This window comes from Strongylocentrotus purpuratus, unplaced genomic scaffold (genome assembly GCF_000002235.5).
Source record: "Strongylocentrotus purpuratus isolate Spur 01 unplaced genomic scaffold, Spur_5.0 spur5_scaffold_14, whole genome shotgun sequence".
NCBI classification, from domain to species: Eukaryota; Metazoa; Echinodermata; class Echinoidea; order Camarodonta; family Strongylocentrotidae; genus Strongylocentrotus; species Strongylocentrotus purpuratus.
The window spans coordinates 27441512-27469187 of NW_022145599.1; the positions used below are offsets into that span (position 1 = coordinate 27441512).

At 37.0% G+C, this 27676-nt stretch overlaps 1 protein-coding gene and 1 long non-coding RNA gene across 2 annotated transcripts; one reads left to right on the forward strand and one right to left on the reverse strand.

Annotated features, from left to right (window-relative positions):
* Window positions 1-1220: 1220 nt before the first annotated feature.
* LOC575786 lies at window positions 1221-20273 on the reverse strand. Its single transcript, XM_030984619.1, has 13 exons — window positions 20170-20273; window positions 14723-15065; window positions 13116-13364; window positions 11852-11961; window positions 10968-11059; window positions 10371-10400; window positions 9594-9689; window positions 8792-8899; window positions 6881-6907; window positions 5654-5766; window positions 4024-4168; window positions 3210-3455; window positions 1221-2767 (listed from the first exon to the last, which is right to left on the reverse strand). Exons 2-13 carry the CDS (start codon window positions 15053-15055, stop codon window positions 2649-2651), a joined length of 1668 nt encoding a protein of 555 aa, XP_030840479.1. The 5' UTR covers window positions 15056-15065; window positions 20170-20273; the 3' UTR covers window positions 1221-2648.
* Window positions 8434-11312, forward strand: LOC115923596. Its single transcript, XR_004063986.1, has 2 exons — window positions 8434-8916; window positions 9602-11312. It is a non-coding gene; the product is annotated as an uncharacterized LOC115923596 (long non-coding RNA).
* Window positions 20274-27676: the final 7403 nt, after the last annotated feature.

Below are 27676 nucleotides of genomic sequence, written 5' to 3' on the forward strand. Positions count from 1 at the left end.
CGAAATGATAGTGTGTGTGTCGTCTGCACCAAAAGTTTAGCCGAAGACAAAGGATAGACGATAGGAAATATGTTGCGCAATATATAGTACAAGGGGAATATCAGGCGAGGAAACTCATTCACAAGTTTTGGAAATAAGAACAGGACAAAAGACAGAGAGAGAGAGAGAGAGAGAGGGTAGGAAGGGTGGGTGGTATGTGCGTGTTATCTACTAAATTATGTTTTATTGTAATGGATTGTGTATTTCAGGGTCTCCAAGTATACTTTTTGCATATTATTTTAAAACAATGAACGAAGGAAAAATGGTTAGTGGATTCCCGAACAAAGTTTACTGTTCTGAAAACCCCTTTAACCCGTTTAAATTTTATCCAGTCTGCCTGATATACAATTGAAGATTTTTAAAATTCCCGAAATTATTCAAAGTGGCAAATCAAGCATATCAGGCGAAACATTCCTGCTGTCTTGAAAAGACGACTTTTGAACCTTTTGGAACACATTCATGTGGCCAAGAGGCAATGTACTTTTTAAACCAGCTCCCAGATAATTAACTAATGTCAATCCTTGCTTCGCAAATTAAATTCCCTCTATATCAATTTTTAATGATTCATGAACTCATTGCTATTTGACAACAAATTGACAATTATCCAGACGTTATGATAACCGTTGGCACTTTTTTTTCTGTCTTTGCTATTCTGGTACAACAACAAAAACAAACTGTTTAGAATTTGATCTGCCTATAGTGTCAGTGAATAAGGACAAAATGGCGTCAAACGTTCTTAGCAACCACATACCACCTATTCATATTTGATTTGGCTTTGAATGGGGTTGCGGTAAGGTCATGGGAGTATCGACTTTCGAAGTATGACGTCATTCTAAACAGTTTTTGTTGGTTAAAAAATTTGCCTTGATCCAGGGCTCGGCTGCTTGAATGATTTCGCGCTAAACATCATGCGCAGGCTTTGTTGTTTAGAACCAGTAAAACCCGGATGACCAGCAAATATTACGTTTGCACTTCGGCATTCTATTCATTACAACTTTTTAAAAATATTCTAAATAGAGGATCGCCAAATCTGGAGAAAAAATGGTGGGTTTTCTGCAATAAGTATCATGATCATTTAGCAAAATGATATTCGTTTATTTGTTTTCGATGACTAAATGAGTCAGGAGTGTGTCTCAGCATAAAGAAAACACTGTGAATAAATACAAGTTGGACCAAACAGCTATTATTCCTTGTACTTCCTCGTGGTCTTTATTACATGCATTTTTAATAACAATTATCGTTCATGTGAAACCTTAACTGTTCAAAACAACAAAGAAACGTGATATAGTTTGAGACAAGTACACGGGTAATCCATTTCAGCTGCATCCTATAACACATGCTGTCTCTTATGGATCACATAGCATTATGAGCGATTCAATCTATATCCCCCTTTTTATTAAAAAAAGGTGACTCTAAATACATATCATACACAACATTTGCTGTAATATAACAGATATGAATGAAAACTTTAATACATTATCCGTATTTCAATTATAGTTTTAACTGTGTTGGTTAACAAGCCACTCATCAATTAAATGAATTGTTATTTGAATATTATAATGTCAACAAGACATGTCAAATTTAAGATTATTCCTTGTTATATATTTCATATATATATATATATCATATGTACTGGCTAAATAATAAGTGTTTATCATTTTAACCAGGAAGTATATATTACAAAAACGTTACACCTGATTTGCAATTATGTTAAACTTTATGCATGTTTTTTTTTGCAACTTTGTCTCAAGATTGACTATAATAAGAAAAAAATTAAAAAGCCTATCTTAATAACCGAAAGTTTCTGTGATACTTTTCAGATTGATGGTGAATGTCCTAAATACCGGCAATTTTAATTTCATACCTAGTCCGTCTCTTCACATTTTACATTAGTTGTGTTTTATGACATACATTTTTGCATATAATTCTCTAGTAATCAACAATTATGAAACAATGCGATAGAGTCAAGTATAATTGCAATAAAACATATTTTATGTTTTGTACTTATCATCATAACGTTGCACGAATACATCTTTTGTGCAAAATGTTAAAATATAATTTATATTATTCATTCATTGTATTTATTTGTCCAATGTACGTTCAACATGGATATTTGTTTCGATCACATGTAAAATAAAGGCTCACACATAATTTACAAAGAACGTAAATATAATTTTTTTTAAATATATACGTTATGGTGATGACAAAATAATAATCATATATGATATTGATTTTCGTTTCGTTTCGTTTCCTTAAATTGCATAATTTAGCAGTCTTCATGTAAAATTATAAATGACAAATATTTACCACTATACACGTAGAAATTCAGTTTTGTGTACTGAGTTGAAATATATCGGAACAAATCCGATAAAAGAGATAAGCGTGTTAATGATTATGAATGACTCTCATATCATTTTCTTAAATAAACATTCTAATTGTCCATGTGAATTATTTACTAAATATTAACAATAGATAAACATAACGATATAAATAGATGTTGGTTAGTTTCTTTGTCACAAATATCAATAGCTTTACAAAATATATACATGTATAATTATCAGTTTCTGAAGTTACTGAAGATGTGAACTGTTATTTATTTTATGTAAAGTTTACTGCGCGCAAATGTTAATGAAGGTCTCAGTCAGGAACTTGGGGTACCCATTGTCCACAGATTGCTGGCCATAGCTGATCTTGAAAACCTTCTTTGACCGGACAAAATACTGGTTACCTATACGAAAAGAAGCGAAGTAAATTATTAGTTGGCGGTGTAACAAAATAAATTCCAACTACTATGCAGCCCACTTTTCATCCTTTTTTTCACTTCCCTCAAATGTTCTTTCTTCGTCATATAATTTATACCTTTACGTCGTTTCCAGTCATCACGTGTTTCTGTGAATGTTGTCTTTGTTGGCCACAATCCTTTTCATGTTGTCTGTTTATGTACACTACCTTTTCTCAGTTATTATTATCTGAGAGGGTTTACAATTCACAAGCTCTGTTTTTCAGCGGACTCTCCATTTCTAATTATTCCACTTTTTCTTTTTCAAATGTATTTTTTTTTCATTGACTTCCTCTATTTCCTACACGCCTTACAATAATATAACTGTAGTGGTGGCAGGCAATAGATTATTAATATAATAATATCAAGATGAATAAAAATAGCTTCTTACCGCTCGCATCTGAGAATGCATTAGTTAGTTTGGTCGGGACGTCGGGGAAAACCTCCGAGATGGGTCTAGGGTAACTGCTGTCCAGCCCTGTTGCTTCGTTGTACAGGTACACTTTTGAACCTTTAAAGAAGTAGGTATTCCTTTCCCAGGTGATGTGTAAAGCACCTGTGGGTCCTTTAGGAATGCCTTTGGGAAGGACATCCCGTGCGGATCGCTCAGTGCCTCTGTACGTGAAGAGCTTTTTCCCTGAAGAACATAAGAACAAGGGATGGATGGAAGATGTGAAGAACTGCCACACTCTTTAAAATATGGCTATTGTCATTATGCTACTCAGGTCGGGCAGGTAATAGACCAGAGACATTTTGGGGTTTGGTGCCTTAATTGCCCTCATTGTCAAAAAGACAATGTAAAGTTCGGATAGGCCTTTATAGCCAGCACGTGCACCTAACGACTCTTTGCAGAATATGGCGCTATAAAATAACAGGTTTAAGGATATTATTCTGTCGTGAATCAGTTACTGAAAAGCACAACTTCCTTGAATCCGATTTGTCCAAAGTAAAACAAAATACTTCCTCAAATAATTGATTGATTGTTTAAAGAAGTTAAATTGTTTAAACGTTAATCTTTCAACCATAAAATTCACACGTCAGTTTGCTGAAGTACTAACGTTTCCGTTATTATCGATCAAAATTGTCACTACTTCAAACGTGTCGTATTGTCAGCCCTTATTCTTTGAGAGTCACAGGTCTCTTTTTTATCTCCGGAATCCTCGCCCCAACTAGGCCCAACCCCAACAACTTCCTTGAGACCTTACCTCTGGCAAAGACCGCTTCTCCCGATGAGAGCTCATAGGCGGCGCTGACTTTGCTGGGCAGACCTGAGAAGAAATCAGTGGCCAGATCCCCAGCTACCGGTGAGAGTAACTCGCCGTTGGTTCGAACTCGCCAAACTCTGTCATTCTAAAGCCAATGAGAACATTGACTTTATTTTTAGAACATAGTAATGCTTCAATGTTACGAGCATTACCGTTAAAGGGATCGTTTAACAATGTTAAATCTGAGATACACGGCCCTACGTGTTATCAGTGTCTGTGATATGGTGTAATATTGAAGCCCTAAAAAAATTGCGCTTTAAAATGATCAAGAAGTGCCTCAAAAAAGTAAAAATCTTTGAGTGACCGGTTTTACCATACTCGTTTTCCCCAATAGACTGTAGTGTTATGAAAACCGTCAGGTGAACGGTTTTCAAAATTTGTAATTCCAATCATAAATATCTTGATAATCAGACAGGCGATCGGCTTGTAAAAGTCATGGGGTTCCTGACTGACCTAAAGGTTTATGATTATCATTGCATCATGAGCTAAATCCAGAATTTTGTTTCAGAATCTGAGACAAAGTTACCGGATCCCTTTAAGTTTCCCTATAACATGGTATAGCTCATAAGATACATGGGAAGAATATAAGCATTAGTTTCTTCAAGTTGCACATGACTATGGAATGGGTTAACCTCAAAAGAATTTCAACAACATACTATTCATTGTGGTTTAAAAAAAAACCACATCTCCTTTATTCCTCTACTTATGTCTACGTTTAAAATGGCGACTTAAAATTTTATACTCGGAATATTGATCTACGTTTGCCACTCTCCACCCAGGTGTTAAATGGGTACCAGTAGGAAGGAATTCCTAACTTACTGTGTAATATTAGAGCGCTTTGAACACCTTGCATGGTGGATATGTGCGCTATAAAAATATCCAATATTGTCATTAATATTATTACTAACATATTATTTCATCATCATCTTTTTAAAGTTGCTATCAAAACGATTGTTTGATGTTAAGACAATTATAATACAATCATAATAGAGATATTTATTGTAACAACATAAACCACTCTTGCATAATCATTGTCGATATATATTTCTAACCGAATGGAATTGCCTATTATCATAAACATACGGGCACAACTTCTCCAGGGGGCTGTACTTTCACGTCTCTTGCCTGCATATCAACTTCTCTCATTCTCATTCTATTTAGGACACACTTCCAAAGAGAAAATGTGCTTTGTCAAAAAAAATCCTACGAACTTTAGAAAATGACATCATTGATGCCCGTGATGAGATGATAATTGCCCAAATATTGGTACTTTAAAAATCCCTCATCTTGTAAAACAATCGGAAAGACTTGCGAGTAATCAACTTGATAACAATGTCACTATCATCACTACCCTATTGTATAGAAATCATTTTCGAATCACTTTCGAATAAGATTTCATATCTAAAAATTGACGGACAAGGCTATTGCAAATGCCTCAGTATTATCTTTCGGATGTCTTTGCGACCGTGTTATATACAAAATAGTGTATTTGTGATTTTCTTTTTTGTTGGCTAGTTTCGTAATCGTTTTGTTGTTTTTTAAAGTAAAATTCGGTTAGTTTTGTTTGTACCCTGAAAAGGTGAAGAACTCCCCCGATGTATGCGGCCGCTGTGAATTTCGTGTCGCATACTTCTGGTCTGGTAGGTTGAACCGGGGGTTGAACAGGTGGTTCTGGACCGGGACCTTCAGCCAGAAAGAAAGAAAATAAAGTAAAAACCAGTCTGCAGGAAAAGGCTCTAACTTAGAACTTTACCACAATTCCTAAATCTGACAAGTCAAAAGTGTATTGTTGAAATACTGACCACATCAAAGATTTTTATGCAAGAAATATTTACTTAGTTTATAGCTTGGATTAGACTTAATGTAAAAGAGAATAATACTTTCAATTATATGTTTTCAAATTCATTATACTTGGTAATTTAAGGTGCACATGAAACTTTGGACTTCCTTTATCTGCCTACGAGTATGTCACATTTCCGTAATATAATTTGATTTTGATGGATCTTTATTAGTTTAGTTACAGTTAATAACTAAATCAGTCTGTAAAGAAAAATGATTTCCCCGATTTATGTTTTTTGAGAAGCTTACATCTAAAATTATTATACAGCGGCCCAAATGCAACCAGTCCACCTTTCATTCTTGAGTTACGAAGGACAACAAAAAACATTTACAAGGGGTATGAATAATTTAATTATGACCTGTATATTGCATGTACAACAATTAATCGCGTTGCGAAATCTTTGTAAGGCGTATTGGCAATTCTGTTTGAATGAGTACCATTACTTTTAATGGTTCTCTTTCCGAGAAATTTAACAAACCTACAGAGATAAAAATCACTTCCTGAAACAAAATTCTACAATACTTGTGCTTAGTCATGTATTCATTTCACGGGAAATGTATTGTGTGCTTACGTTCTTATTATCATTAATGTATTATAAGGTCCTGCGGTTTTCTGTTTTTCAGCTTTACTTTAATACTTTCTATTGTTTTCCTAATAATTATTTTCATAAAAGTTCTCTTTCCGAGAAAATTAACGAATCTACAGAGATAAAAATCACTTCATAAAACAAATTCAACAACACTACTGCTCAGACATCTATTAATTTCGCGGGAAATGTTATGGTTTTCTTACGTTCTTATTATCATTAATATATTATAAGGTCCTGCGGTTATCTGTTTTTCAGCTTGTCATCTGTTGGTCGGGCATGTGGAGCAGTGTCAACAAACTATTCATAATAGCTTGATGATTCAGTAATTCTTAGAACAATTTTCTGTAACGACTACTGAGTCTACTTACGGCAAACGAAGTCCGGGTCTGCGGCATCTGTTGGAAAATGCATTGAAGATGACAAGGTTTGCGTGTCATTATTGAGGGGTAAACAGAATTTATTCATTGAATAAATGAATTATAATGAATAGAATATAATTTTACGTTAATCCCTTTATCATGATTGTGATTAATTTTAGAGATGAAAATCAAGAAACATACAAATAATATAAATGATCTGAATGAATAACTGTAAAATCAACACCACAAACGATGTCAATCATCTCATGCAAAACGAAATGTACAGTTTTTGTGCCATTAAGGAAATTGCACGCTTTTTAAACTAAAAAGGACATCTATGTAGTCATCTACTAGCCTAAAATTCCATGTCATTCTTTAACCTATCTGCTATAATTATACTGTGTGTGATTATAACTCGCTGACAAAAAGAGAAATGTGAAACTAAAATGAGGAAATGTAGGTCATTAATGTCAACCACATTACTAGAGATCAATTACGTTTGTGAGATATGAAGTGAGGATGGAATCACGTTTCATATTACCAGTGGCTGCGTAGTGTATTTCAAAGTAGTGGGGGTGGGGCACTAAAAATATGCACTGTCTGAAAAAAGGGGGCATCTACAAAAGGTATCTAAAAATTAAAAAATTAGACAATTTCAGACATCTGTATACACTCGTTTTCCTACGTAAAAGAGGCACTGTTGGGATACTGTATAAAGTGTTTACGTGTATGTGTGGGGGGGGGGGGGGTCACTGTACCCCCTTGCTCGGGGGAGCACCGCCTCTGCAGTTTACTTGGAATTACCAGGAAGGAATTATGTGAATAGCCATGTTAAAGGTGCCTTTTAGATATGTTGAATGGTTCTAGGACACCTACCCCTGGACATCCACCCCGGATAACCACCCCAGTCAACTACCCCCTAGGACAACTACCCCCGGACAACTACCCCGGACAACTACCCCAGACAACTACCCCTTAGGACAACTACCCCCTAGGACAACTACCCCGGGCATCTACCTCCCGGACAACTACCCCCTACGACAACCATCCTCTAGGACAACTATCCTAGGGGGTAGTTATCCAGGGGGTAGTTGTCCGGGTAGATATCCGGGGGGGGGGGGGGTACTTGTCCTAGGGGTAGTTGTCGTGGGGGAATTGTCCGGGGTGGATGTCCAGGGGGTAGGTGTCCGGATACGATGTTGAATAATCATCCAAAACGTTATGATAAGCTAGATTATTTGATTAAGATTATTTGATTGTCGACAAGAAAATGGATATGGAATTACTTCCAGTTTTTACCATGGGTACTTGATAGCGAAAGCAATCCATTCGTATATGATTTGAATTCGTTATACTTTAAGTCAAAATAACACCCCCCCCCCCTTATTTCAAAGTTTCTAAAAAAATAGAGAGAGAGAGAGAGAGATTTTTGTTGTTGTATTCTTCCCCATTTCATCCATAAATTAGATTCACAATCATGTCAGTAAAATATACAACAACAAAAAACATGTCATGTTTATCTTCACAGTATCAACGATTTTTTTTCCTCATTAATTAAATTCACTTTCTCTCTATTTTATCTTCTTCAGATGGAGAGGGAGGAAACCAAAGAGGTCCAGCACCTTCTTTTCGCACACCCATTGACTGGTTAAACGAATCAAAAGACCGCTCTCTTAATGCCGGGGAATGGGTCTCCACCCTTTTAGGAGCGGTACTAGAGTTCATTTCGCTTATGGGGTTCAATCCACTCAAATTACAATGGAATCCACACCAAAGTAATGATTTGACTTCCTCTTCCGAGAGTTGATTCCATTATTTTGAACGTTGATTTCCGCCCCTAAAACAAACTCATCCCGAATACCACCCCTCAAAGAATGGATTTCCACTCATGTATATTGAGAGAGTGTCTAGGGGACTTACTGCATATGCCGCACATCTGAGGGCACCCCTCCCTAACCTGCGGGTAATCGGCACAGAACTGGGGCCACCATGTATTATAGCACCGGCTGGATGTATCCACACATCGCTCTGTTATATATATACAGGTAAGAAAAAATGTAATTATCAATAATTCAATAATAGATTTATGTAATGAATAAATATTCAATGAAATAGCAATCGACGAACACAACATGAAGTCTAACTCTATAGACATAACAACGTTGATGAAAGTATGGAAACAACCATGAAGCTTCGTATTGTTTAATGAATTAGGCGTCAATCGGAAACTATAAAAGAAACCTATCACCCATATTATCGTTGATATGATACTCATCACCAATGTTTTAATTAGAATTATTAGGACCTGGCTCCAAACGTGACATTGGTCGTTCATGATTATGCACTATGTCGGTATTGGTTTCTAACATAGCGTAATCGTATTTATCTTTCAAATAATAAATGTTCATCGGGCCACTTTTCTTGGAAGATATTGTTCCGGGAGATACAAAAAGGAAAGAAAGTGAAAACTTACAAAAATGGTAATTTTTTGACAGAATGATTTTTTATTATATCTCATCCTTTTTTAAATATTCATGACAGAGAAGATTTTTGTTCATGTTTCGTCACTAAGGTCATATACATGTATGACATGAATTGGACAACATTCGTGTGAAATAGCAAATAAGAGGGAAATGATTAAAACAATTAAATGTGGGTGGGTGCCGATACTATTCATGATGTTTAAAAAAATATATTTTCGACAAACTTGACTTATTCTTACCTTGACAGGTAGTTCCAAAGAAACCATCAGGGCAGTTACAGGTACACGTTGATCGGTCCACAACACCGCAGTTCTCACATGAATCTAGGGAACACTCTACTCATGGTAGAAGGAGATGGAGGAGAAGGATGATGATGAAGAAGCAGGTTCAGGAGGAAAAGAGGAAGAAGAAGAAAAAAAAGGGAGATTAATGAGGAGGATGTGACGAAAAAAAGGGTGGAGGAGGAAAGAAGAAGAAGAAGGAGAAGAAGGTAAAAGAGGAAGAAGAAGAAGAAAAAAGAAAGGAAAATAAGAAGAAGGAAAAAATAAAGAAATAAAGAAACAACGAGAATGCATGGAGGAGGAGTTAAAGAAGAAGGGAGAAAGAATAAAGAGAAAATAGAAGAAGGCAAAGAAGAAGGAGAAGAAGAAGCAAAAGGAGGAAATAATATGAAGGAGGAGAATGGAAAATCAGAAGATTAGGATAAATATAAAACGAGGTCGAGGTGAACATTTGCCTGTATATTTGAACCGCCAAACAACTCCTCTAATATGATCATAGATCTGTCAAATTTGGCTGGATATTTTCTTCCCTAAGCATCATTTAATTTTTTTGTAGAGAGTTGAAGAAGAGGAGATGGAAATAGAAGAAACGAAATCAAAGGACATACAAACATTCAAGTAAATTAATTGTGATACCCCGTCATGACAAAAGAGCATTATTCTTGTAACTAAGCATTTTTTAAAATGGAAAATGAGTTTGAAATAAATGATAGGAAATAAGATATTTCCACTCACCACAAACGTCGTTATGTTCTGCACATGACCCTGAGTTTGGAAAGAGATAAATGATTTGTGTTATGCCTCAGCATTTAGATTTGATAAATTTTTTTAATTCCTGAAGAGTATTATGTTTTGTATTCATCACTATGTAGGTTTGCAAGTACTGGGGGCATTATTATTCCTCTAGAAAACTCCAAAGATGTCTTAATCATCATTCGATTATATCAGAAATCACGAAGTACTTTATCACACAGCGCAATCTTTGAGCATATTCTTTTTCCATTATGTAAACATGCATTTCCAGGATCATGATAATTATATATTTTATACATTTTTTGTGTATAGTATAGAGGCCTACTTAGAACGTGTGAAATAAAATTAACATGCTGAATCCATAACAAACATAACTGCGATATAGGAAGGCTACCAAGTAAATTTGAAGCTTGATATGTTTGCAGCCCTCTTTTGTATCTAAGAAAATTTGTATTACTTCAATATTTCAGAGTTTCAACATTTGATGATTTCAAACAACTAATGAACCATTATTCTTCATGTTTTCATGAGTATGAAAATAAAAAAATATATAAACATTTTGAAAAACGAAGATCTTACTGCATTGCCCATTATAGCATTGCCCCGACCCGCTGGCACAACTAGTACAGGGTTCTCCGATAGCATATGGTTGGACACCTTGATAGTTTCCTCTAAATTGGAATAATAGTATAAACATAAGTTGATTATAACATTATACTGATTTATAGTACTATGTCACTTTCAAATCAGGACAATTACTGCAATTATAGAACATGATATGGTGTTAAACTTAAACACTACCGAATTATATATAGCAAGTATGGTTATATTTCTTATCATAATGTGTAATGATTTAATGTTATGCTCTATGTGACGTTTGAAAGAAAGACGAATAAATATTTTATCTGATCTTATCTTATCTTATATTAAAATTGTAAACAATTGATCTTTGTGATGTATAACGTAATTGTCTTTGATTTTAGTTCATTTTTAAATGCATGAGTAGGATCCACCTCATAGGTATTTGGAAACATTGATGTAAAACATTTTGGTTCTTAATATAGAGTTAAGTAACCAATAAATTAACCAAACATCTAATCATTCATTTGTCCAACCAATTGTTCAACCAATTGATTGGTCGATTGATGAACCAATTAATCAATTAGTTAATCAACTACTTAATTAAAAAAGTAATTTATTCATCAATCAGTTAATCAAATAATGATCATTCTATCAATCAGGCAACCAATCAGTCATTCTAGATATTCAGGAGGATGCAGTGTTGTGGTTCAGTGGTTCAGTGGTTCATTCAATTGATTCTTAATACAAAGGTTTAGGGTTCAAATCCCAGCCGGGTACTAACGTCCTTTGGCAAGACGTTAAACCCCATTTGCCAGTTTCAACCTGGGTATATGCCGCGTCATCTCTGAACGAGCCTATATACAAAGCAACATTGTACTTACCCAGGGGCATAGTTGCAAACGACATACCATGCGTCTCTAAGTCCCGTGCTACCAAGAGAGGGACAGAACATCCGTCCACAACCAACCTTGTTGGTAGCGGCCCATACCACCTGTGTGAAGAAAACATGTTTATAATTTGTGATAAACACTTACACCAGTCGCTTCATATTGTATTAAAAGATTCGTTTCATTCTCGACAGAGAAAGTAAAATTGTGGAATGTGACTTCGTGACAGGAATGATCAAATCATAAATTTCGGATCACGAATTCTCTGGCGGGAGGGGGGGGGGGGGTAACAGTTGTCCGACAATTCTGTGCCAAGCACACACAAAAGAGACAGTACCAAAAACAGGGGGGTCACGAACTTAGGGCTCCCATCAATGATTAAGTAAGGTGAAATACATGACTATAAGAGTACAGAAGAAGGGGCAGGGGGAGAAAGAGAGAGATGGATGTATTCATTAAAGGACTACCTGGTTCTGGTTTGTTGAAAAGGAGAAACGAAATGGAGAAAAAAATGACAAAGAAACGGACAGAAAGAAATTTGAGAGCTACTAAAAGGTGGTAACATTAAAAACAAGAATATTTTTTAACTGCTACCGAGATGGAAACGATTCTATGGTTCGAAAATAAGTGTAAGTAGGAACAAAAGAAAGAAATAGTGTCTCCAGAATCGTTAGCCAACAAGCCATTCTAAAAAAAATATGTATATCAGCAGTCCTATTTTCTTTTGTTTTTGAAAAATTGTTGCGGATATGTGAAGGGTGACCCTTTTTTTCCAACAAGCAAGTAAATACCGACTGAACTTTTAGGAAGTGTATCACCCCCACACACTACTCCAAATGCCCCCTTAGCGAGAGGCTGGTGGAAACAGGCGCTGTTCTATCAGAATATATACATTTTTATTTTTGAGAGATGGGGGGGGGGGGGGCCTAGACTGTTCTTGTATTCATTTTTTTTTTACATGGGCCTCGCTTAAATTCATTTATAAACAAGGAAAATGGGGATGGAGGGTTTGAGTCCCCCGGCAAGCTCCTTTCTAGAAATGCTACTGGGTAGAATGATAGAAGAGGGCAAATGGATCTGGGTCCTGTTTCATAAATCTTGTTATTAATAATAACTGCAGCAGATTTGTGGCAAATTCTGCTCATAGTCAATCAAATGTAAGGATTTCAGTTGCTTATCGACAATTAACGAATCATGTTAATGATTTAAAAAATATATAAAACAAATAAAAAGTTTCAAGAGGTCTTTGAAGATGTACCTGTGTATAGTGACCGCACACTCGGCCGCAGGAACCACCGGAGCCAGGTTGGTAGTTGTAATCAGTCACCTCATCGTACCAGTCCTGTGTCGCATCGGCTCCAGAAAGTGGTGTTCTCGAGTTCCCTGTATAGGCCCAGAGGTTCTGGCCTATTGTACTGTATGGGGAGACGTTCTCGGGTTGGCCGTGAGCAAAATTGCAGTACCTGGCCCACCCCATAGCCATGTAGGCCAGATCCTCATCCCAAGTCTGTATGCATCAACAGATTAAATTAGAATAAATTACAAAAATCATTTATAAAAAAGTTTATTTTTCGAAACTAGTTGCATTAATCGTTTTTAATGTTTAATGATAATCGGGTCTAATTTACCGACTTTCTTTGTTGATGGGGGATAAAACGACACAAATTCCTATTCTGGATCGGTACAAATTTGCGCCCCCTCCATTTTTAAGATCCTGGCGCACGACACAAATTACTATTCTGTATCGGGGCAACATTTGCACCCCCTCAATTGTATAGATCTTTGTGCCGCCCATAGACAACATGGGCATATGATAGTTGTCGGATAATAGAACCGATCATTGCTTTTAGGGGTTGAAGAAGATTGTTATATCTGCCCTTCTCCGAATAATGAACGACTCGGTTTTATGCGTCCTCTGTCGTGAAGTCATCCCGCTAAGTTTCCTCTAGTGCCTATGGCATTATACTGCCATCATCATCTCAATATCATTTAATATTTTGTGAGATTTGATCGTGTAGACCATTGATTGGTCAGACAGGAACTGCAGTGTTATTTAGACAAATTGGAGAGTTACAGCATTTGCAAAAGTTGTGGAGGTTCAGCGTAATCGTCATCATACAATCCTTATTTTTGAAAACTTTGTAAAGACATAGCTAAGATTTTACCCGCTTCACTTCTTTTTCCCCCCTTATGAGCCTCTTTTTATTTTGTACCCGTTTTTAAAACTAAAATCCGTTATGCTATTCCAAATGAGAATCTAATATTTTAAGACAAGATTACTAAATCATTTACGCAGATAATATTATACGTTATTCCCCCGTTCTCTCCCCCTCTCTCTCTCTCTCTCTCTCTCTCTCTCTCTCTCTCTCTCTTTATCTCTCTCTCTCTCTCTCTCTTTATCTCTCCCTCTATCCCTCTTTATCTCCATTTTGTCTCTTTCTCAATCTCTTTTTCTTCTCTCTATCTTACAGTATTTACCTTTCCCACTTTCTCTCTTTTCTTCACAGTGAAAATAATGACCCCAAATCAGTTTAATTAATTTTGGCAGTAAATTTACGAAGGTATACAACACCTACAGACCACCCCCCCCCCCACAAACACACACAATTAAAAAAGAATTCAATCAATTGCGATTTTGCAAACATTTACCCCAAAAAAAAAATAGACACATCTCTCATTTCCAATACACGAATTCACTACTTCAGCACAAACAAAAGGAGAAAGTTTCCAAAACGTCAAATAGAATAGTGCTTTAAACAATTTGTGAGAGAAACTACAGGAAGAAGATAGAAAGAATACATAAAGTAGGCTAAATGCACAAATCTTTTTTAGAAAAGAGAAAAATCGTAGAAAATGACAGCTCACCATGTGCTCCATATCTGAAGACGTAATCGCATTGGGATCGTTCCTTTCAAAGTCGTTCCTTGCCGCTGGTCGTCGTCGAAGCAAGTTGTGTCTTTCCACGATATCGTCGTTTTCGTATCCGGCGAAGTTGTAGTCGCCGAAGCCGGACGGTAGTTCCTCTTTCTCGGCCTCGTTCTCGGTCACGTTGAACCGCTTGAAGGACTTGATCGGACCCGTGGTCGTCGATGCCGAGGCGTCTTCCTCGGCCTGGCGTTTGGTGAGCTCACGACCATGACACGATAAGATGAGGATGGTGGTGACGATGGATAGTGTGGTGTAGATGTCAAGAGCCATGATGCCTTTCCTTTGTTTGAGAGTGACATTATACGAAAAGAGATAGATAGATAGAGAGAGAGAGAAGGAGAGAGAGAGAGGGGGGGAGAGAGAGAGAGAGAGAGAGAGGGGGTGGGAGAATTTATAATGAGAACGGGGAAAGACGTATAGTGGCAATAGAGGAGGAAAAGAGAGAGAGAGAAAGAGTATTAAGAGAATGTTGGAGTAGTAAAGCATAGAGACCAAACGACATAGGGGAGAGAGAGAGAGAGAGAGGGAGAGAGAGAGAGAGATGAATTCAATTACCTAGTATAAGGTAGGATATCACTTAAAAAGCATGGTTACTACGTTCAAAAGTGTTTTCAAAATATTCTCAAACTAATTCTTCTGCTAAATTTTCAAATAATTGAAATACAGAAGAATTATTACTGAAGAAAACTAATTTTAATGGCGGAAGTAATGACGGAAATAATTCAGGATTCAGATTCACTACTCAGTCACTATACGAAAGTACTTACAACTCAAATAAGTATATTAGACAGCTTCACTCAGACTAGACATCAAAGTTATATCGTGTAAAAAAACCTGAAAGTATATCGTTGTCCCGCTGAAAAAGGCAAAGCTGCTGGTAGATTCTTCTTCAAAAATTAACAACATATGAATTTGCTTCGGCTTTATACACTGTTGGTCATAAAGGTGGAATATTTATTTTTACCCCAGTTTAGGGAAGGATTTTTAAAAATGATTTATTTCTAATAGCCTAGATAATGGCATACATTCTCAGATTTTATTGAATACTAATTTGCGAGTATTTGTTTTGCGTGACTGCTTCATCATATGTGTGTTACTATGCTAATCAGCTAAGGGACCTACGTCCTTAAGTCATGATTGACAGTAATGAGGATTAATGCCTCACAAAAGGGCACTGATATATAGCTGATCGACACGATTTTTATCCTGGGGCCTCACAGTAACGAGGCCATTGCTTAGCCCCTGAATCATGACTGTACGCAGTGTTTGCTAGGGTACGCGGCCCCTTCCACAAATCTCCCAAAACGAAGAAAATGCAATAAATTGTCAAAAATTCATTGCATTTTCCCCCGGCCCCCAACAGGAAAAATTCCTCTGTAGGGCCATGCATTATGGTTCAAGGCATGGCCACACAGAGAAATTTTCCTGTTGGGGGCGGGGGGAAATTGCAATGAATTTTTGACAATTTATTGCATTTTCTCCGTTTTGGGGGATTTGTGGGGGCGGCCGCGTACCCTAGCAAACACTGCGTACAGTCATGATTCAGGGGCTAAGCAATGGCCTCGTTACTGTGAGGCCCCAGGATAAAAATCGTGTCGATCAGCTATATAAGTGCCCTTTTGTGAGGCATTAATCCTCATTACTGTCAATTATGATTTAAGGACGTAGGTTCCCTAGCTGATTAGCATAGTAGCACAAATATGATTTAGCAGTCATGCAAAAGAAACACTCGCAAATCAATATTTAATAAAATCTGAGAATGTATGCCATTATCTAGATCTATTAGAAATAAATAATTTTTTAAAATCCTTCCCTAAACTGGGGTAAAAATAATTATTCCACCATTATGACCAACAGTGTATAAAGTATCTACCCTTAAACTCCATGAACATGATGAATAAGAAAAAAAAAGGACAGCAACTGCAGATAACCGGATACTACCAGCACTAATCTGATTTGTGATTGGGTCAATAAATTCGTCACCTTGTATTTCTTAAAGGATGAACAACATGTCATACTGAGGTGATAGCGACCCCGAGCCAAGATCCGCTATTTCTTGGTATCAGGATGATCAACCTTATTTAAGATGGAGCAAACAGTCACTTATTCTTCTGAATCCTACACAATCACGCGGTTTTTATATTATACCGTCATCATGAGTCATTGATATTGTGAAGTGTTGCTTTAAAAGGTGGGTCCTATATTATCTTCCTGGAACGTCTTACAAATTGAATGTTTTGAGTTGTTTTTTACCCAAAAAAAATCACGAACTTGTTTTTCTGGGAGTATTTTGATCAAAGAGAAAATTTGTAGGAAATAGGCAGAAGTTCTATTTTGTTCGTATTATCTTGAAAACCATTTCATGAGTAGATTAATGACCACCTTGTCAGTTTTGATAATGCGTAGGACAGTTCTGTCCAACAGGTTTATTCTGGCACCTTTCCAAACCCAAATCACATTCAACTGTAATACATGTACTTCTGCAATTCGCTTAGGTCACGAACTCTTCATCTATATTCATCGGCGCGTGGCCAGATTTTTTTTCTTCATATGGGCACAAGATACATGACATTTAAAGTGGAGCTTTGAATTAAACACTAATGCGTTGTTATGCGAGGAAGCGTGGCGATCGAGCCCAGAAAAACTTAAATATTGAACTTGTCATTCTAGTCATGGCACTTCAGTGCTAAACTTATTCAACGTAGCTTGGCTTAATTCCTTCTTTTTTTTTTGGCTCTTTGTTCTCAAATGTTCCCATCCCAAACCCTTACACCGCATTTCGTGTCTTTTTGTTGTGTTCAAACAAATGCGAATTATTGACGCTCCTATTTTGTAAATTGCATTGAACGGTGACACGACATTTGCTCCTGCGACAATTGCTCCGGGCTTTATTTCGTCTAAGATGTAGGGTTAGGGTTAGGGTTTCAATAGGGTTTTATGTTAGGTTTAGGGTTAGGTTTAGGGTAGGGTATAGTGTTGAATCCAGGGTTGAAGTTAGCCATTCGATTAGTGTATGAAATTTACAGCGGAGCAATTGTCGCCGGAGCAAATGTCATGGAATCCATTGAACATCACATAACCAGAGGTGAAGTGACAAAGGTTACGGTCGCGGATAGATGAAAAACGCGCCCCTCTTCCGAATTTGACCATAATGACGGAGAGCGATGAGGTAAAGGCAGAAGAAGATTGGAATAAGAGAGAGAAAATCGATCATCAAAATTTATATTGAGCAATTCCTTAAAGATGTATTCTGATTAAAGAAAAAATATCTACATAGAACATTAATCAAGTGATGAGTTAATTTTATTTATTTCATTCACATTAAAGGCCAAAAGAAATGAAAAGGTTAAATTCCAACGGCATATGAAAGATATTACTAATTTAGGCTTAACAATGTCTTTAAGAGGGGAAAATAACGACTATTAGTTGACGAATCGACTAAAGAGCTATACTGTCAGTAAGAAAAAGTCTGATTTTCAAACCATTGTACCGAATTGTAGTATACGTTTATGCTGCGCAAAAATTCAATCAGTTTTATTTCGGCCATTGGTACAAGAAGTGGGTTATCGATGTAGACAAATTCTCATGTACCCTTTACAGCTCATGTTATGGATATTATTACCAAAGAAGAAAAAAGCCAGCCATTCACTCAATAGTGTCTGACAGTGAAGTCTAGCAAGTAAACAGGTTTCCTTGCATATTTTGAATATTAGGACACTGCTAACGTTTCACAGATAGGACATACATGACATATTTATAATTCCTGCAAAGTTTCACAGAATTTGATGTTGGCTGCAAAAGGGACATAGTATCTTTAATTAGAGCCATGCTAAGCATACTATAGTGTCAGTGATCAAGTAAAGCGGGTAAATAACACAGCCCCTGTAACAAGGATCCAGTGATTCATTATGCTCAAAGTTTACCCTTTTACCCAGCTGCACCATTTCAAAGAAATTGGATAATTGAATTCCAACCACTTAATTTGGAATACCCAGTAGGAGTCTCCCACCTCTCGCTCCAACCCTTTTATCTTCAAAAAAAAGAAAGAAATGCGCAGTGTGAATTTCTTCAAATCACGGAAAAGTATACTACTGCCAAGATATGTGGATAAATTTGATTGCCATAAAATGTTAAAAGGGTTTTAACACATTATTTCCGTAGTATAAGAGTTCTAGGTTGCGTTTATCGACCAGATTTTTGGCTAGAATCAGGTTTCTCAAACGTCTTTAAATTTCTGGCAAATTTAGAAGGTGATAAACGCAAAGCCTTTTTTAAAAGGGCTTTAGATATGGGCATATCTAAAGACGCAAAAAGGTGTGTTTGTATGTGACATACAGCCAGAATCACGTTTCTGAGAGATCGATAAACGCAAAGCTGTTTTGAACCTCACATACAAATAGGACCACCCTGGTGTTGTGTACAAGCATGTGTGTGAAGTTGACCTCCGAGAAACTGTCTGCTTCCCGGGTCAAAACAGCTGGGCAGACACAAGGCCTTTATTTTTAATCGTGAAGGGACGATAAACGCGACATCCCGCAAATCACGATCGTAAAGTGGGGTATGATAGTGGGGTTCAATAGTGGGGTACGATTATGTACATATCTAGTGGCAAGCCCCGATAAATGCGCCCCTAGTAAGAGTAATATAAATGTTCTGTCGAATGGAGGATACCCGTTTCCGAATTCGATAACGAACACTTCATGCCCTCCTATCTTAGATACCTTTGCATGAATATATCAACCAAAACAGTCAACCTGCATTCAAGAACTATACTATTGAAGTCAGAATTCCCGGCGAATAACCTACTCATTATCATTGCGTGTAGTCACAGTTTGAAAAGTGGGGTTCTTGGGTGCAGATTACTTTCATGACAAACAATCTTCATCTAAATTTGAGGAACGTTTTTTCACTAAAAAGTATGTTTAACCGTGTATGTATGCATGGGCTCCAAACGCAATATACATGAACTCCAATAATATCTAGCTAACCAAACCTAAGTATATTATGTACTGAGTCAAGAGAGTTCATTCAAATAAATGGCCACTTGCTTCATTTCTCTCTTGCTTTTGGCGTGTTACATTTTCAACGCTTAAAACAATCACACCGAGTATCGTCATTAATTTGATTTAATCATTGTGTTTACCAAAACATTAGTTATTGCTATGTCGGACAAAACTCCATGACGTAGTAGGGTTGCCAAGTACAGGTTTAGACCGAACTTTCATCCCTAAAAATTAGCCACAACGAAAATTGTCTTCTAAATCATCACTTTGTATTATTTGTATTAATTGCTTAACCATGTTCATGTTGTAATCAATTGAAAAGTAAATGGAAAAAAGCGATAATGAAGAGAAGAAAAAAATCAAATCAAATTCCGATCTTACCCTGTTGGACCCTCGGACAGATCGCTGCTCTTCGCCCGATGATGATAGAATTTATGATCACGAACAACCAGGTCGAAAAGATGGAATGCCTAATGATGACAACGGATGGAACAGAGTCGCACGCAATACCGTAGTCGTTCAGACTACAGGAAAGTTATACGAACTTCGTATAAAGAATCATCGTATAGCGAAATGGGCGTAGACAATCGTGTGAACAGTTTCGAAGACAACAAGTAGTGCATGTATAGAAACTATTGTGAAGAGGTCAGTTGACAAATGCAGCGCGCTTTCACGATAACCCACCCAGATAATTCACACAGTTATATACATCAGATACGCCGTTCACATTTAGAAGATGAGCCCTTGTTCTTTATCGAGTTTTCGTTCGAAACGATGATCAAAACTCCGTTTCGCTAACAATGTTTCGTAATACCATGTTTCGTTATACGACGTTTTTACTGGGGAAAAAAAAATCATTACTCGTCGTAGAGCTAAACACAGTTTTTTTTTGTATAGCTATACGACGAATCTGTGTAATCTGAACGAGGTAGTCTGATTGTTGACCTATGTTTGTTGTCCTATGTCTGATTAGTGTCATCACATATGGAAGTGATAGCATCGGATTGATAAATGCCAATGCCAACAAAATGACAATGATAACTGATTGTGTTATTTTTTTAAGTTGGTGTATAGTGGTAGTTTGCGGAAAACAGGTGGTTGATACACACGAGGGCGGGAAAAGTAAGCCTAGGTATACTTTGCTTTTCATTATGTCTTTGTATTTAAAAAAAAAAAATCTTCAAATATTCGTTTGAAATTTACATTTACATTTGATGCTCAGTTTTGCATGATCAGTGATTTTGTTGTTGTCAGGCTGCTTGAACTTACTTTCTCACCAACTTCACGAAGTAGATACGATTGACCATAATTATCAACCTGAAATTTGTAGTAGCAAAAAAAAAAGGGGGGGGGGCGTACGATAAACGTCACGTGGCTTCTGTTATCTTGAATGCCTTTCTCTAAGTCAAAACTTCCCTTCTTTCCTTACTATTGGAAACAAGTTCAAAAGAATCCACATATTTATCGAGAATTGTGATCACTACAATTATAATACCTTTAAAGTGCCTTTAATAAGTAATTACATTGTATAAAGTGTATAAAAGACACGACTGCCTTAAGGATCATGTTGTTGTTGTTTTTTTCAAAAAACAGGGGGATAATAACACCCCCCCCCCCCCCACTCTTTCGACGTTCCTGTATCCCCTCCATCCTCCCACAAATTACATCTCATCGACGCCCATGAACGCTGTATTATTTAGGACTCAAATTAGTACTGTAACTTTCGAACCTACAGGATGACAATGCTCTTTCCCATGAACTTCAATTATTACCAGTCACTGTAATTCCATTTTACCCCTTTGGCTGCCATTAATAGGAGCTATATAGGCTGAGAGATAACTTTTGTTTTGGTTTCCCTCGGAAAAAACAAATAATTCAGGGTTTTGTTTATAGAAATCACTCATCATGCTGCCAAGCGGATTATGTGGTGACAAAATTGAAAATACGATGACATGATAAAAGAAATTCGGTGACTATCATTGCGTGGAATCGTAATAAACAGATGAAAAAACAACAACATTTCTTTTTTCTGATGGAGGATTTTTTATTTTTTCTATTCCCAGAAACTTTGTACGATGCATGTACTCCCCATTTCATGTTAGCGATATTAATCGTTTTTACTGCCAAAATAACAGTTTTTCTCAGAGTGCATGTTGAGAGAGAAAGATAGAGAGAGAGAGAGAGAGAGAGAGAGAGAGAGAGAGAGAGAGAGAGAAAGAGAGAGAGAGAAAAAGAGAGAGAGAGAGACAGAGAGAGAGAGAAGAGAGAGAGAGAGAGAGAGAGAGAGGGAGAGAGAGAGGGGGGCAATATGTGATTTGAAAAGGGTTTTATAAATAGAGCAAGAAACAAAAAAAAAGTAAAATAGAGGAAAGGAAAGGTATGAAACAGCAAAAGAGGCATAGAGCAATAACAAAAGCATAGGCAGAGACAGACATGGAGAGGGGGAAAGAGAGATGGAGAGAGAGAGAGAGATGGAGAGAGAGAGAGATGGAGAGACAGTGACAGACAGATAGAAAGACAGACAAATAGAAAAATGTGGTAGTTAGATCACATTAATAAAATAAACCATGAACATCGATTGCCCTACACTAAATCCAATTCCAATCTAATGTCACACATTGAATTCAATTATATTTATATATTTTTTTTTTTAAACAGCACTCACATGGTACATGAATATTGTTTTACAATACAAATATATAATGCGTAACATTGATTACAAATATAGACATTGTTTGAAAGATTCATGTAAACAAATAAATAATTGAACAACTATTGCATTACTCCAAATAAGATAAAATGTTTAGATTGTGACAACGCTAATTCATATAAATATTTTATGCTAATTATGGCAAATGATATATGGGTAAATCTGACAGCAATAATCATAACGGACATTACAATATAACTGTTTGGGGGTACAGTTCAAATTGGCAGAAACTCAGTCTCTGGAAATAACATACTTGGGGCCCTCACGTTCTCTATACTGTGATAAGATAAATAGCTAATCGTCGAAAGTAAATCAATTAGCCTACTTACAATGGCCTTCAAACACCACAGCCTAATGTCTATACCCTTTGCACTTTCAAGAGTCAACAGAAAAAATCTGGATGGTTTTGTCCATGCCGCGATGAATGCATGAAAGAAAAGTTGAAAACTATAATAATTTGTGGGGTAATAATAATAATAATACTGTCATGCCTATGCCGAAATGTCATTTGTTTCCGCCCACGTAAATATATATTTTTCACTGTTCTTAGTACATCTTCCCCTTTCTCTCTCTCTCTCTCTCTCTCTCTCTCTCTCTCTCTCTCTCATTCTCTCTCTCTCTCTCTCTCTCATTCTCTCTCTCTCATTCTCTCTCCCTCTCTCTCTCGCTCTCTCTCTCTCTCTCACTCAATTCTGTGTCTGTCTTTCCGCTTCCATATCATCACGAAGTGGATTAGATATATAGTTTAGTTTTCATCCGTTAATTCTAGATTAAATTGGAATGACTGTTAGGTATTTTCTAGAAAATTAAGACACTTGCAGTTTCATTTGACCTTACAAAATTAATGGGTGGATTTGGATGAGATACAGGCCGAGAGTAACATCCATTGCCAAGTTTACGGTGAGCAACGTTCCATGCACCCTACCCTCCCCCAATTTTGATACACAACACAACAAAATGTGCCCCTTCTTCTTCTTTTTCCTTTTTTCAGAGTCCTTTCCTTCTTCTTTTTGTTCTTCCTTTTTTACTTCCCCTCCTTCTCTTCCTTCTATCATTCCTTCTCTTATTTTTTCATTCTCCTCGATCCTCTACCTTGTCCGAATTTTATTTCTAATCGTGCCTCCATATTTAGTTTTAAAATCCACAAAATTCCGCCTCTGGTCCGTCATAAAACCCATTTCACTCCCTGTTTTTCGGTCATTTCTTCAACACGTAATTCAAATACTTCGAAAATTAAAAGAGGACATGTTAGGTATGTTTTGGGTGTCTTGTCCTCAAGGCATTCCTCAAATAAAATCATATAGGCCTACCAAATAACCCCGAGGCTGAAAACAGGAAAAAAATGGAATAGAAATCGGACGTTGGGACTGATGACTACCACGTATACACGTACTTCTACGAGGTCAATATAAGGACGCCGTGACCAGTAAACGATAACCAGTTTATTTATAGCGATGGGTGTGCAAGGCGAAAAAAAAGAAGAGCAATATGGCTATCTAATCCATTTCCGAACCAGATTTAACCTCGAGTTATCAATCAAACATCCATCACAGTTATCATTGACCACTCTTGTCTAGTGAATTTGAAGAAGCGAGGGTTTAGTTTGCCACCCCCCCCCCACATCCTCACAAATTTCCGACCAAGTAAACAATAATATTGCATCACCATACCGCCCCGTTTTTATATTTGCACTTTCATCCTCTCAAGACTCCTTTGTCCTGCCAATAAAATCAAACTCACATTTTGGTAAAAAATTGTAACAATATTAAGAAAGCAAACAAAATATTTTCAAGTAGGTCTACTGTCTATCATTCATGTCCATATTGGTCCCATCACTTGTCTCCCTCATTTGTTGTAGAACGGTAGAACCTGTATAGTAAGGTCAACTGTCTACAGTGACACGATTAAGTTTACCAGCTTCTCTTATGTGGCCCTAAAAGACAGGTTTGACTGTATACGTGTATTTTCAAGTTGACATGGTCCCCTGTTTGACTTGTGTATGCTTCACCGGTATGTATTTGTGTGTTCACATTATGACACGTATCATTTACTTTTTAATCAAGTGGACAATGACATTGTCAGGGAATACGCCTAAAATGAAGGAAAACCAAAGGCTATTTAGATGACCTACCACGAATCTAACATGAGTATCACCTCTCATTTGCCTATTTCTTTATAGAGAAGACAACCTTTTACGAGCACCTAGAATTTAATATGACCTTATTCTTTTTTATTTGTTTATTCTTTTATCATTGACACTAATGTTTATAATAGGGTTAAAACACAGAATAATTTCACGTTTACTGTTGGTGGTGCATCTTGGTGTTTAACACAAAATAGTAATGTTGTCACACAATTACTCCCGTTCGACTGATCGATGGCGACACACTCGCTTGGGCTACTCCCCACCTCCTCCGAGCATGAAATAAATCACCACCCTAATATGATGGGGGGGGGGGTGGGGGCGTAGAGGCGTTAACTCAAGATGACGATTTCAAAAGGAATGAGAATCATGCCAATTAATTCCTCTTGTTTTAATGCTTCATAACTGTACGCGAAGAGTATACATTGCCTTTTATATAGCGTTGGCTTAAATTTAGAAGGTCCTTGCACCTTTCATCAACCCACATCGTTTCTGCTTCGGCAGTGTTGTATGGGCATTTTATCGGGTAGTTGTATAAAGCCAAAAGATTTTTAATATGTTAGTCTGGTTTTTCGTTTGTCCTCGTTAAGTTTAGTCATGTCTTCCTTTTTTATAATCTGTTTTGTTCATACTAAGGTGCAACATTAAACCTCCGAACTTCTGATTAGCTCTGCATGGAACAGGGAAATGTGAGTATGTGACATCCCGAGGGAATGTCGGGTCAAGAGAAACCGGGTGAGCCAAACTATCTAGGGGTGAATACATTATGGGATAATGGGGATCGGACCCCCCATTTTTCTTAAAAGGAGGAGTATAAAGTAAGCATTTTGCACGAGAATAAGCAAGCCGAAGTGGTGTGGGGGCCGGGGGATAATTAAATAAAATAATCGGAGTTCAGACCGTTTTAATGATATTGGTTTGGGTGGTGTTTCCTTTATCAAAGGGCAGGCCTAACTAGATCAAAGATAAAGAAAATATAGACCATTATGCATCATGTCATTTATTGGCTTGCGAGCTCCTATTGGCATAGGCCTATACCAAACGCAAACAATAAATATATACATATGTAAATAAAAATAGGTATTAATAGAATTCCTCCATGAAATGATATGATGATTATTATGCAGTTGGAATATGCATGTCATCATCATGAAGGTGTGCGTGGTGGGGGGGGGGGGGAGTGGAAGGAGGGTATACGGGGGCGAATCGTTGAAATAAGTTAAGGCGGCAAACTCAACATCGCGGGGGCGGGGCGGGGGGGGGGGGGCTGCATTCTGAGCATGGGGGCTCAATTAGCTAGCCTGCCCCCACTGCCTCAAATTCTTCGAGCCCCCGTGCAATCTTTATTGATATAAGCGAGGCACATGCAGAAAATTAATGCAAGAACCCCTAAGTCCCCAAGCAACATTCGCCATTTTAATGCCAAAATAAGTAATTGCAAAACATAAATGGCATATTAGTCTAGATCTAGACATGAAAACCGTTGTCTTTTACCGTTGGCCTAAGTATGCCCGCCTTTCAAATAAATATTATACAGTTATATTTGTTGCTTAATTTTAGTTTACTTTACATATGGCGAATGTGCAATCTTTTTTTTTTCTTCTTCATTTTTTTAAATATTTTTAAATGCACTCCATATTATTTTGTGTACATTGCATTGCAACGAAGATGTCCATATTTACACTGGAACAAAGACTACGGATTACATCGCTGGGGACGCTTTTTTCTGAAAAACTACGGCCTTCAGAATGTTCTATAAAATAGAGCCATACCTGGAGTTTACAAGTAATCATGGATAGTAAGTGGTTTCTTAATCTTATCTCACATGAAAAAAGTCTTTACAGACATATTAGGGAAATTATGACGCTCAATTTAAACGCTAATGTTGCGAGGAATCAATTTGTATTTCCTCTATCAGTCCCACGTTAATATAATCACGTTATTCAAATGCAAGAGTTGGGAACAACGTAATAACGTCTACATGTAGGTCTAATGCAATGACATCACGCAACGCTCCGAAGTTTAATGCAGCGTGCAGTATCGCAGTGATAATGGTGTAGATAATTTAGACAATAGTAGAAAAGACATTTTAGAGATAAGTGTGTGAGGTATTGTATAGTACGATAATACTCTGTCTCTGTAAAGAGGTCTGTAGAGTCTACTCAAAAGTAGGGAGGCCAATGCCCGGGCGTAAGGCTTCTACACCTACGATTTGTGCGCTCGTCGCCCACTTCAAAAAATTAGCAAAGGGAAAAAAATGATGTAAAAATAAAAATTGAAGAAAATAAGAAAAGAAAATACAATTATACATTTCACAACATACCTATAATCACGGATCTGTAACAGTCTTTCACCATTTGTTGACAATCTTGCAGATTTTGACGTTTTTTAATCCAATAATTGTGGTTGCAGACGACCTTGACGCACTCGCACCACCGACTAAGAAAATCCTAGAGGGCGTAGAGGTTTGCTCACTAAAAACCTTCTCATTGGCAGAAGGTAGACCCTAAAAATATGGGATCCGTTTTGAGTAAAGAACTTTTGATAGAGATCAACATTTCAGATGTTCACAATTGCCACTTCTAACAACTAGAAAATATAAAGAAAAAAGATTCTATCTTTTTAAATACAGATTTTTACAAACTGAACATTCGAAAGTAGATAGAGTACGATGTTTCTGTCAATCTTGCGTTGGTTTGAGCCCTATAGCTACATCCATCTCAAAATGAGAAGGAAAACAGTGAACAGTGACGTCATTGTTCGCGCCAAAAATAAAGGGTATTGCGACATAATCTGAGCTCCGGTCAGATCGTGCGCAAAGCGTAGTCTTATTTATAGACCCTAGTACCTTATTCTCACAGCACTAGATACGAGTGTCGTGCAGTAATGTATGAGAAGTGTTAAAAAAGATATTTCAGTAAAAAAAAAAGTCTACGTGAGCAGTCTATACTCCAATTGAGAATTGAAATGAAAGCCATGATTTGAAGGTGTGTGTTGTATGATACATGGTTAGTGAGTGTGTATGTTACGTATAG